The following is a 12886-nucleotide window of genomic DNA, read 5'->3' as shown; positions in this document are numbered from 1 at the left end:
CCCAAACTCCTTCCTTTCTCAGACTGAATAATATCCTATTATATGTAGGTTGAGCATCCTTAATCCAAAATCTCAAAATCTGAAATGCTCCAAGATTCTAAACTTTTTGAGCACCGATATGATACCACACATGGAAGATTCCACACCTGATCTCATGTGAGGGGTCACAGTTAAGAAGTAGGTGCACTAAAAATAGTGTTTTAAAATCATCTCCAGGCGATGTGTATATGAAACATAAATTCATTTTGTGTTTAGACTTGGATCCCATTCCCAAGGCATCTCCTTATGAGTATGCAAATATTCCAAAATCTGAAAACTGAAATGCTTCTGGTTCCAAGCATTTTGGATAAGGGTTATTCAACCTATACCACATTTTATTTATCCAGCCATCTGTCAAAGGACACTTGGGTTGTTTCCACCTTTTGGCTCTTGTGAACGATGTTGCTATGAACATGGGTGTACTGATATCTCTTCAAGACTGCTTTTGATGGCCATGGTGGCACATGCCTGTAATCCCAGAAACTTGGGAGGCTGAGGCGGGAGGATTGCAAGTTTGAGACCAGCCTCAGCAACTTAGCAAGGCCCTGATCAACTTAGTGAAAACTTATCTCAAAATAAAAAAAAAATTTTATAAAGGACTGGGGATGTGGCTCAGTGGTTAAGTGCCCTTGGGTTCAGTTCTTGGTACACCCTCCAAAAAAGACTCTGCTTTCTATTATTTTGTGTATCTCCCCAGAGGATTAATTATGAAGTCATACGACAGTTCAGTTTTTTGAGGGTGCTATGCTGTTTGTCAAAGTGCCTGCACCTTCTGCCCTCCCACCACAGGCCTCAGGGTTCCAAGTTCTCCACACCTTTGCCCACGCTTCTTTCTGTTGTTTTATATCTCGTACTCATCCTACCAGGTGTGAAGTGGCATCTCATTGTGCTTTTAATTTGTACTTCCCTAATTCTTAGTGGTAGTGAGCATCTTTTCTTGTGCTTGGTGGCCATTTGTACATTTTCTTCAGAAAAATATCTGTTCAAGTCTTTTGCTGATTTTTTAATCAAGTTGTGTTTTTACTGTTGAGTTGTAGGAGTTCTTATGCATCATGGCTGAGCAGCAGTAGTGGGCAACTCTATATTAGTTAGTGCTGCAGTTTGTTCAGTTTGTGCTCCCTCCGATACATTCCAAGAGGCCAGATGGTCATCGTTGCCCTTATCCCCAAATACTGTCCCATTATGTGTAGATTGAGCATCCCTCATCCGAACAGGACCCTAAGAGTGCCTGGTAAGATCAGGTAAGCAGACAGTTCTTAGCTTATAATAAGGCCACATTCCTTGACTTTTCATTATGAGAGGCGGAGGTAGAAGGAGAGGTAACTAGTCCCCAGGAGGAGTAGAGCAACGTGGTTACTAGGTTCTGGCACTAGACTGCCTGGATTGGGATGCCAGCTCTGGTCTTACTAGTCATGTGGCCTGGGAAAGTCACTTCACCTCTTCTGCCTCAGTTTACCTTCTCCAAGAGATGTCAGCCCTTATCTTGGAAGTCACGAAGGGATTGGAAGGAGAGTAACCAGCTGAGCAAGGTGAACCTGTGGGACTGAAAACAGGCACAAGGTTGATGCCCACAGAGGGGGCAATGGGACCCTTCACCCCACCCCCGCTTTGCTCCTGGCACAGCCAGGTGACCACCCCTCCACTTGGCAAGATAGCCAAATTCTGTCCCCAGAGAAGTTAACCAGGAGGAAATCTGGCAGTAGACACAGAAAGGGTTAGACTGAAATACCAAATGGAAGTTCCCTTCCTACGCTCTGCAGCCTGAATCCTCACAGTCAGAGTGGGTGACATAGAAAGGAGAGGAGAGGCTTATGGAAACCGATGTTCACAGGTCCTTGGTGTGAATGCCAGATTATCAGTGACCTCACAGCAAAACCCACCAGCCAAGACACACACACGCGCGTGCACACACACACACACACACACGCAGAGAGCTACCAATCAGTTATTCAATGCATCACTTGAAGATTAACCTGTAGTCATGTCTCACCAGATATTTGAAGGGAATCTCCAGGACCAAAGAGGGAGGACAAAGCAGACAAACAAGCCAAGATATCCGAAGTAAGTCGTTAATGCAGAGAGAGGAAGAAAATACAGATGTTATTAATGTCCTCAGAGACTTAAGAGAGGAGATGGTGTCCATGAAATAAGATGCTATAAATGCTATTAAAAAAGAAGGAATAAGAAGAGAAGAGGAAAGGGTACAGGGAAAATAAAGCACAAGAGTCAAAATAATTTTTAAAAAGTCAATAGAAGGGTTGAGAGATAATGAAAAGGGGATTTCCAGAGGCTGCAACAAAAAGATAATATCAGGAAATTAGAGGATCAGTCCAGGAAGTCTAACATCTGACTGATGGGTGTTCCATGGGTTCCCGGAAGAGCGGAGGAGGAAACTATCAAAGAAATGATATAAGAACATTTCATCCTCAGGAGCATGAGTCTTCAGGCTTTGAGGGTCCAGGTCAAACGAACAAGAGTCACCATAAAGCAGCACATTGTCACAAAATGTCAGACTACCCAGGATAAGGAGAAGTTCCTTAAAGTTTGGCAGTGGACGGGACAGATTATGTATGAATTATCAGGAATCAGAATGGTTTCAGATGCTTCAGTGGCAATGCTGGGAGCTAGAAGATGAGGAAGCCATGCCTTCAAAATTCTGATGGAAGGCCAGGCTGGTGGTGCTCGCCTGTAATCCCAGCTACTCTGGAGGCTGAGGCAGGAGGATGGAAAGTTCAAGGCCAGCCTAGGCAATTTGGTGAGACCTTGTATCAAAATAAAAAAAATAAAAATAAAGAGGGTTGGGGATATAACTCAGTGGTACAGCACTTGTGTGAGACCCTGTGATCAATCTCACAACTTAGCAAGATCCTGTATCAAGACAAAAAATAATGATGGCTGGAGACTGGGGATATAGCTCAGTTGGTAGAGTGCTTGCTTTGCATGCACAAGGCCCTGGGTTCAATCCCCAGCCCCACCAAAAAAAAAAAAAAAAAAAAACAAAAAACTGGAGATGTAGCTCAGTGGTAAAACACCCCTGGGCTTAATCCTCAGTACCCAAAAAACATCCTGATGGAAAATTATTTCCATCTACTATTCCTGATATGGTTAAACAAACAAAAAAAAAAAAAAAAAAAGAGGATAGAAAAAAGACATTTTTAGACAAGCAGTGGAATAAAAAAAATAATCTGCCTCTATATTCCCTTTCTCAGGAAATGACTGGAGGATTTCTCCCCACAAATGAGGGTATAAACCAAGAGAAATGGAGATTTTCAAGTCAGAAAACAGGTGCTTGAACAGAGGAGAGGAAGTGTGCGGCTGTCTAGATAGCAACCAGACTCAGTGAAAAGGAGAGGAAGGAGGAATGGTTCAGGAGATCATTAGGAAAACAAAAAGAATGGGTGGATGATGTGACTACATGGAAAAGGCATTTTACAGATCTATTGGTATGTTTGAAGAGACTTAGCTATATGTGCTCAGAACTAAGCAAATGAAAAATGAGGCAATTATTAACTCCAGGAAAATAAAAGTCTACATTATAAAACAAGTGTAATTATAGTGCACTCTTAGGCTCAGAAACGGAAGGACAACATCTATGAAATCTTAAGAATGTATGCGTTCAAGACCAGTTTGGGCAATATAGTGAGACTCTGTCTCAGAAAAATTAAATAAGTGAATAAAAAGCAAAAGGAAAGAAAGAAGAGGAAAAGAATGTAAACAGCCCCCCCCTTTATTTTTTTGAGACAGTCTCACTTTGTTACCCAAGCTGGCCTCAACTCCTGGGCCCAAGTGATCCTCTTGTCTTAGCCTCCTGAGTAGCTGAGATTATAAATATGTATCACCATACCCAACTAACTCTGAATATTGATTTAGTTAAAATTGTGATAAAATTATATTGGAGAATGAAAAGAGGAAGAATTGGGTCCACCATAACAGGGAACTGTGCAGGACATTCCTGTGTTCACGAATACCTGGTTCTCCTTGCTTCTGAGCACACAGAAAACTATTTCCGGCCTCTTGAAGGTGGGCAGTGCCATATGACTACTTCTGACTGGTTGGCCTCAGGTGGAAGTAACGTCCTGTTGTCAGATGAGTGCTTAGATGCTCATGCTCCCTCTGAGGTGATCAAGGAGACCTGGGTTAGGATGGCAGAGCCACAAAAGTGAAGCAGCCTGGAATTGCCTCTTGGTCTATGAGATCCCAACAATGTTGAGTGAATTCTGCAAAGCAGGAAATAAACCTTCAATCTGTTAAGCCACTGAAATTTTGGGACTGTTTGTTACTGCTGCACAGCCTTACTTAACCAAATACAAACTTCAATAATTACTCTCTAAAGATGATACATCAAGAAATTGGGTCTGGGGTTGTGGCTCAGTGGTAGAACGCTTGCCTAGCATGTGTGAGGCACTGGGTTTGATTCTCAGCACCACATATAAATAAATAAATAAATAATAAAGGTCCCTCAACAACTAAAAAAATATTAAAAAAAAAAGAAATAGCCATTAAAGCATATACTTTAGAATTATGGAAATAATCACCAAAAGAATAGTTAAAAACATTAACAGTGGACTGGGGAGGTAGCTCAGTTGGGCAGAGTGCTTGCTTAGCATGCACAGGCCCTGGGTTCAATCCCCAGCACTTCAAAAAAAAAAACAACAACAACAAAAAAAAAAAACAAAAAAAAAACACAAAACAAACAAACAAAAACAAACAAACAAAAAACCTCACACATTAAGAGCAGTTACCTCTTGTGGAGCAGGACAGAGGAGAGAGGAGGGGTGAACAGAGGGGCAACTGTTTTCATTGGTTTCTATGGTTTTTTGCAGTCTTTAGTCATGTTACACTGGCAGAAATAAAATTTTTAAAAAACCCTACTTTCATTTATGCAGTTTGGAAAGATCCCCACCAAACCATTTCAGTGACTCTCTTGGGAGGGGAAACCTGCTAGACAGGATGTTTGAAAAGCTACAGATGTGGCTGGACATAGGCAGGCATCTGAGCACGTGGGAATGGGGAGGCATAGAATGTTGTACCCGAGCGGATCTGCTTTTCAGAGCGAGCACCTGTGTGGGTGATGAACTTGGGGCAGAGAGGCTGCTGGTGGTGAGTAGGCAGGAGGCTGCTGCCCTGGCCCTGGAGAGAGCTGCTGAGTCATGGAGGAAGCCATCCCTGTGAGCCAGGCACAGTGTTACACGTCTATAATCCCAGCCACTAGGGAGTCTGAGGCAGGAGGACTGAAATTCGAGGCCAGCCTTGGGCAGCTTTAGCAAGACCCTGACTCAAAATAAAATGGCTGGGGATGTAGCTCAATGGTAAAGCACCCCTGGACTTAATCCCCAGTACCTCCCCAACCCCCCACCCCCCCAAAAAAAGACATCCCTGGGGCGGGGTTGTAGCTCAGTGGTAGAGCACTTGCCTAGCATGTGTGAGGCACTGGGTTTGATCCTCGGCATCACAAAAAAATAAATAAGTCAAATAAAGGTATTGTGTCCATCTACAACTAAAAAATTTTTTAAAGAAAGACATCCCTGTGACAAATGCGTGTTGGAACCCACCCTTGCATTGTTGATTGCAAGAAACAAAACAGACCCAGTCCCCTTCCTTCAGGGAGCCTACGTGGGCGGCAGAGCCCAAGGGACAGAAGAGAAGACAGGCCAGTGATCATGTGAGGCAGTGGTTCATGCTCTGGAGCAAAGCAAAGGTGCCAGGAGACAGTGGTGGAAGGGGGGTGATAAGGGAGGGCCTCTCTGAAGAGGTGACATTTGAAGGGCCCTCAATTTCGTGAAGGAGTGAGCCAGCCAAAATTGGGGGAAAAGCAAGTCCAGAGGCCCTGGGATGGGAGCGGAGCTTGGCGTGACTGAGGAACAGCAAAGAGGCCGGGGTGCGGCTGAGGACCCCAGGAGAGGGGCAGGTGAGTCCCAGAGGTTGTGGAACACAGGGCACCTCTGGGGAATCACGTGGGGGTGCGGTTGAGAGCAAGAGCAGGGCCTGCTTTGTCTTGGGGCTGGAGAGAAACCTGGCTGTAGAGGTCATCCAACAGGGCGCGGCTGTGCGCAGGCGACAGGGACGCTTGCCGGGAGGGGCCTCCTGGCCGCAGCGCTGGACCAGGTAGAGCAGCTTCAGCTCTTGCTTCCCAGCACCCCACCCCCTCAGGGAAGGGAAGGATCCTGCACAAATCAAAATAGCAGGCAAAGAACAGCTTCGAATTGTTCTGCGTAAAAGCAGAGAAATTAGAGGAGTCAGCTGTGGGCCCGGGACGCCTCCCACGCAGCTGCGCTGCGCACCCTGCTGAAGACACTTCCCGGCGCCTGCGATTCTGCTGTCTCCCAGCAAAACTTTTTGCTTCTCCAGCCCCAGAGCAAATAGCAGCTATTTTGAGAGGGAGTAGGACAGATGCTGGCCCTGGAGGACAATGAGCAAGTCCATTTTTCTTTCTTAAACTCAAAAAAAAAAAAAAAAAAAAAGCTTTGGCAGATGGGAGTTTGTTCGGCAGTGAGTGTCCTCATTCTGGGCCGTATGAGGGACTCTAAAGGGGAAGAGAGAGGTACAGAGGCACACACCGTGGCACCACCCTTGTAGGAGAGTGAGGGAAGAGCATGAGAGGTAAGGAGGTCTAAAGTTTTGGCTTGGCTCTGCTGCTGTGTGACCTTGGGTGAGCTGTGCCACCTCCCTCTCTGGCCTTCACTTTCCCTGTCTCTCCCTAGTATGGGCATATGGATACATATGTTAGTTGTTCTCAAATGTTAGCATTCATAAGAATTCCTTGTGGTAGGGGTGTGCTTATTAAAGATGGAGAATACCAGGTCCCAGTTCCACAGATGAAGAGGTAGTAGTCAGGCATGGTGGCATATGCCTGTAATCTCAGCAACTCGAGAGACTGAGGCAGGAGGATTGCAAGTTTGAGGCCAGCTTGGGCAACTTAGCAAGACCCTGTCTCAAAATAAAAGGAATTGGGCTGGGGAGATAGCCCAGCTGGTAGAGTGCTTGCCTGGAAAGCACAAGGCCCTGAGTTCGATTCCCCAGTACTGCACAAGAAAAGAAAATAAAAATAAATAAATAAATAAATAAAAGGGGATTGGGGCCGGGCGCAGTGGCGCACACCTGTAATCCCAGAGGCTCAGGAGGCTGAGACAGGAGGATCTTGACTTCATAAGCCAGCCTTAGCAAAAGCGAGGGACTAAGCAACTCAGTGAGACCCTGTCTCTAAATAAAATCCAAAATAGGGTTGGGGATGTGGCTCAGTGGTCAGGTGCCCCTGAGTTTAATCCCTGGTACCCCAAAAAGGAAAAAAAAAATAAGCAGATCTGAGGTGGGTTTGAGAAATCTGCATTTCTTACAGGTTTTTCTGGTAATTGTGAAGGGAATCCTTGGACTTAATAATAGTAATAAAATTAATTTTAATTTATAATTTTAATTAATTAATTAAATTTAAAAATTTAAATTTAAAAATTTAAATTTAAATTTAAAAATTTAAAATTTAATTTAAATTTTAAAAATTAATTTAATTTTAATTAATTGATAAAATTGCTTCCCCTCAATCTCTCAGACTCTCCCTGCTCTGGAATATGAGAGTTGCTCTCACAGTGGTGCAACCCTCTCTGGGTTCCTCTGAGCCCTGGCTCGTGAAAGGAGTCCTTTCCTCTGTCTCGGTGCCTCGTGTTTCTGTGATGAGTCCTGCTCTGGGACAGTCTCCTTCAGGCTGCCCAGTGCCCAGCCTAGGCCCTGATGCTGAAGGGATCATGGCTATAAATGTCAGCCAAACAAGGGGCCAGCGGTGGTGCAGACACAGCATGGGGGTGCTGGGAGTGTCGGGTGCAGAGTTTGGTTGCACACATCTGGTTTGACACCTGGGCTCGTGTCCTGGTAAGGTGCGTGACACCGTCAGTAACTCACCTTCCCCACACCCCTGGAGAGATGGGGGGCAGCACTGAGGCTTCTTACACAGGCCTGAGACCAGCTGCATGGGCCAAGGCAGGGCCAGGATCCCTGGTCTACCATGGAGGACAGCCCAGAGGTCTAGGGCCCCAGCCCATCTGCCAGGCAGAGTCCCTTCCTCAGAGTTGGTCAATCATATTCTCCAAAGGCCAAGCAGGTGGTGGAAGCTAGAGAGTCAAATCATTCTGGTCTAGCGCCCAGCTTCATTTTGCATAGATGAAGAATAATAATGATTATCCTATCCTGAGTGATTTCTTTTATTCCCTCCCCTTTTCTGTGGTGCTGGGACTTGAACCCAGGACCTGTACACCCCCAGCCCTTGTCCTACATGTTCACCAATCACTGGACTCAGGGCTAAGTTTTGTATTATCTCATTAAATTTTTACAACTCTAGTACCGCAAAACAAAGAAAACAAAAAAACCACAACTATCCCAGGAGGCTGTATTACCTTCTTTTTAAATTAAGGACACTGAGGCTTAGACTGTTCAAGCTACTAGCCCAGAGTCACCCAGTGGAGGCAGGATTAGAACCCACATGTGTTTTTCTCTGGAGCTAGTGTTTCCTTTAACCATGTTGCTTAATACCTCTCAGAAGATAAGAATTGCCCTGGGTGGGGTTGTGGCTCAGTGGTAGAGAATTTGCCTAGCATGTGTAGCACTGGGTTCGATTCTCAGCACCACATATAAATAAATAAAATAAAGGTCCATCCACAACTAAAACAAAATTTTTAAAAAAGAGAATTTTCCTAAAATACCTCCTGCCAAAGTCACCCACAGCAGAGAAGTCCTTTTATGCATCTGTTGTAGTGAGAAGGAATGATACCAAACCAGATGGTCCAAGGTTCCGGTTCCACTTCTGCCCCTGACCTTTTGTGTGACCTTGAGCAAGTCACTTCACCTCCCTGAGTTTAGTGAGAACTGAGATCTGTGAAATGGGATGATGATCCATGCACTTCCTCCCAAGGTACACGAAGTTGAAGACGGCCACCAACATCTACATCTTCAACCTGGCCTTGGCCGACGCACTGGCCACCAGCACGCTGCCCTTCCAGAGTGCCAAGTACCTGATGGAGACGTGGCCCTTCGGGGAGCCGCTCTGCAAGGCCGTGCTCTCCATCGACTACTACAACATGTTCACCAGCATCTTCACACTCACCATGATGAGCGTCGACCGCTACATCGCCGTCTGCCACCCGGTCAAGGCCCTGGACTTTCGCACACCCGCAAAGGCCAAGCTGATCAACATCTGCATCTGGGTCCTGGCCTCAGGTGTTGGTGTCCCCATCATGGTCATGGCTGTGACCCGACCCCGGGGTGAGTGAGGGAGGGAGCGGTGGCCCAGGCCTCTGGACCACGGGAGGCAACATGGGTCTCCAGGGCCCTTAGCAGCAAGAGTGGAGGTGGTGCACCAGTGCAGGTGTGGGAGATGGAGCAATGGAGGAGTGATGGCTGGCCAGCGGGAGGGCGGAGGGTCCCCTGGTGGGAATGGCGTGGCTCACCAAGGAGGAGTGTGGTGCTTGACTCTTCTGAAGATGAATGACTGCTCGGTGGTCAAATAGATTGCTGGCCAAACGGAGGGTTGGTTGGTTTGTTTTTTTTTAAAGACTGGGAATTGAACCCAGGGTTGCCTAACCACTGAGCCACATCTCCAACCCTTTTAAAAACATTTTATTTAGAGACAGGGTCTCACTGAGTGACTAGGGCCTTGCTAAGCTGCTGAGGCTGGCTTCAAACTTGTGATCCTCCTGCCTCAGCCTCCCGAGCTGCTGGGATTACAGGCGTGTGCCACCATGTCCAGTATCAAATGGAATTTATAATGGGATTGTGGATGAGTGGTCTGCATTCATGCACGTGGCTGACCAGGACTGTGTGGATGACTGACCTCTAGGGAAATGGATGATAGTCAATGGGGTGAGGGTGTCACCGACCAGTGAGCAGTAGAGGCTACAGGATTTGCAGTCCCATCCCAAACTTCCTTCCACCGCACTTTGAAAACCATTGGCCAGATGACCAAAGTTAGGCCTAGAAAATGGCTTGCAGAGAATGATAGGTGCTTTTCCTTAGAGTAAAATGGTAATCATGTTAGTTACTAACTGTATTAATTACTCTAGCTGCTCTAACAGTCTGGGCCTCAGGGGCTTAACACAGTAGAAATTTATTTCTCATTCACATCACAGTCCGATATAAGTAAAAGGAGCACAGTCACTCAGATATTCAGGCTCCCACTGATGGTTCCCGAATCTTCCTCTGCCGGCTTCCAGCTGGCAGATGAACATGGAGAAGGAGCAGGGAGAAACACAACCACTTTTCAGTGCTATGGCCCGTATCTTCCTAGCGATAACTAGCTGGTCACATGACCCCACCTGGACATAAGGAAGTGGGAGATGTAGTATAGAAAGGTGCCAAGACATTAGTAACTAATTAACCTCTCTGAGCCACATCTCATGGAGTGTGGAAAGGTTAAATGAGGTAATATGAAAAAAACACTTAAGTGAGGGACTGGCTTATTGCCAAGGCCCAGTAATAGCAGGTGTTAAATGATGAAGCCTTTAGGTAGGACAGGGACTCCTATCTGTTTCCACTGGAAAACAACAGCAACTCGGAGAGCTCAGGTGGTTTACTTAGGGCTCAGTGGGTGACACTTGGTCCACAACCCAAGGTTCCTGTTTTCAGATCTGTTGCTCCTCTTAGTGGCGTGGGTGGAGGTTGCAGAGGCTTGGTGCTACGAGTGGAAGAGGGGAACAGGCTTGATGGGAGACTTGACCCTCACAAGACCAGAGACCCTGGTGCCCATATAGCCTCTGAGTGACTAGTCTTAGCTGCAGAACCCCATTCCTCACTGTCAGCCTTTAGTTCACAAGCCATTCATGAGTAGTTAATGGCTGGGCCAGATGGGTCTCTTCACTACTCTCTCTCTCTCTCTCTCTCTCTCTCTCACACACACACACACACACACACACATACACACACACACACACATCAGCACTTGTGGGTTCTGTATGCCACTTCCTGTTTGGCCTTAAAAAGTGCTGTTCCTAAGTCTGGTTCTGCTATCTGTACAAGAAGGTTGGACTCAGCCATCCCTGGGAATCCTGCCAGCCTGATGTCCTGCAAACTGCATTGTGGCTCCCCAGTTCCAATCTTATAACTCTTGTATCCAGGTCTACTGTGTGGCTCCAAGAGATCTTGGGAGCCCCCTAGACTCCTAATTCTGGGCTTGCATCAGAACCCCACAATAACCCCAAAGATACTCATACAGCCCAAATCCACACTCCAAGAAAAGGAGCTCATTCCCTCCTGGGTCCCCTTCCTAACTTTGGGCAGGTCTGGCTGTCAGAAAATTGTTGTTTTTCTTTTTCTGTGAAACTGGGGATTGAACCCAGGGTTCACACATGGTAGGCAAGCGCTCTACCACTGAACTGCATCCCTGGCTTAGGGGGTTCTTCCTGACATTAGCTGAGATCTGTCTCCCTCCAGGGAAGCTGATCCTAGGGCTATATGTATCTACCCCTGTGCTCTGCTCAAGTACTTGAACTCCACTGTGCTGAATGTCTTAAATTCCTTTGCCTATTTAATCCTCATGATAATCCTGTGAGATGTGGGTACTTTTATTAGTCTCACTCTGCTGAAGCTTGAAGAGGGTAAGTAATTTGCCCAGGGTCAGACGGTACACAGTCAGGGCCCGAGTCCTGTTCTTAACTCATGTTTTGTTAGTCAGTCTTAGCAGTGTGAACCACGGGAGCAAGCCTGGGAATGGGTGGGAGTGTGCCGACTTATCACAATGACTGGCTTTTAGTGACTGGGCCAAGTCATTTCATAACTGCCACCCATGGATAACCAAAGTTATTTATAAAGGACCCGGGAGAGAACATAGAAAGGAGACCTCCCAGATGAGGACCGGTCTTTCTGGGGTCCTCAAGGATGAGTAGGAGTTTGCCAAAAGCAGAAGTGAAGGAACATTTCAGGCAGAAGAATCACCTTGAGCAACCAGGAGGAGGTGGTGGCACTTGACAAGCAGGCAGAACCCCGGGGTGCACAAACCCCTCACCGCCTCTTTGTCTTTCCTTGTTTCCCTAACCCAGATGGGGCGGTGGTATGCATGCTCCAGTTCCCCAGCCCCAGCTGGTACTGGGACACGGTGACCAAGATCTGCGTGTTCCTCTTCGCCTTCGTGGTGCCCATCCTCATCATCACAGTGTGCTACGGCCTCATGCTGCTGCGCCTGCGCAGCGTGCGCCTGCTGTCTGGCTCCAAGGAGAAGGACCGCTCCCTGCGGCGCATCACGCGCATGGTGCTGGTGGTAGTGGGCGCCTTCGTGGTCTGCTGGGCGCCCATCCACATCTTCGTCATCGTCTGGACGCTGGTGGACATCGACCGGCGCGACCCGCTAGTGGTGGCCGCGCTGCACCTGTGCATCGCGCTGGGCTACGCCAACAGCAGCCTCAACCCCGTGCTCTACGCCTTCCTCGACGAGAACTTCAAGCGCTGCTTCCGTCAACTCTGCCGCACGCCCTGCGGCCGCCGGGAGCCTGGCAGCTTCAGCCGCGCTCGGGAAGCCACCGCTCGCGAGCGAGTCACCGCTTGCACGCAGTCGATCGGCCCCGGCGGTGGCGCTGCTGCCTGACCAATCCCGACCGGCCCCCGTGCGCTCCTCCAAAGTGACCCGGCGGCCACACCGAGCCCCCTGGGAAGCGGGGACCACTATTCGAAATGGGGCAGTAAAGGGTCGGACTCTGTTTTGGAGAAGAGCATGGGACTTGAGGTCACGCAGCGGCCACAAGGTGGGGCCTGTGCAGTGGGGCAGGCCTCCGGGCTGGGTGCAAGGTGGAAGGCTCCACTTGGGGAGTGTGGAGCGCGACCTGCCACTCTAGAACCGAACCCCTCAGTAAGGCCTCTCCAGCGGGGTGGGGCGTCG

At 47.7% G+C, this 12886-nt stretch overlaps 1 protein-coding gene across 1 annotated transcript in view; it reads left to right on the top strand.

Moving 5' to 3' along the window:
• Oprd1 (opioid receptor delta 1) overlaps positions 1–12595 on the top strand; it is a 32734-nt gene extending 20139 nt beyond the window's left edge. The window contains exons 2-3 of the mRNA XM_047547837.1: positions 8936–9285; positions 12054–12595. Of these exons, the coding sequence (XP_047403793.1) occupies positions 8936–9285; positions 12054–12595 (892 nt within the window). The remainder of the gene's footprint in view (positions 1–8935; positions 9286–12053) is intronic.
• The last annotated feature ends 291 nt before the right edge of the window (positions 12596–12886 follow it).

Source organism: Sciurus carolinensis, chromosome 1 (assembly GCF_902686445.1).
Source record: "Sciurus carolinensis chromosome 1, mSciCar1.2, whole genome shotgun sequence".
NCBI lineage: Eukaryota > Metazoa > Chordata > Mammalia > Rodentia > Sciuridae > Sciurus > Sciurus carolinensis.
The sequence above is the reverse complement of the archived record's forward strand: the minus strand, read 5'-3'. Positions and strand labels throughout refer to the sequence as shown.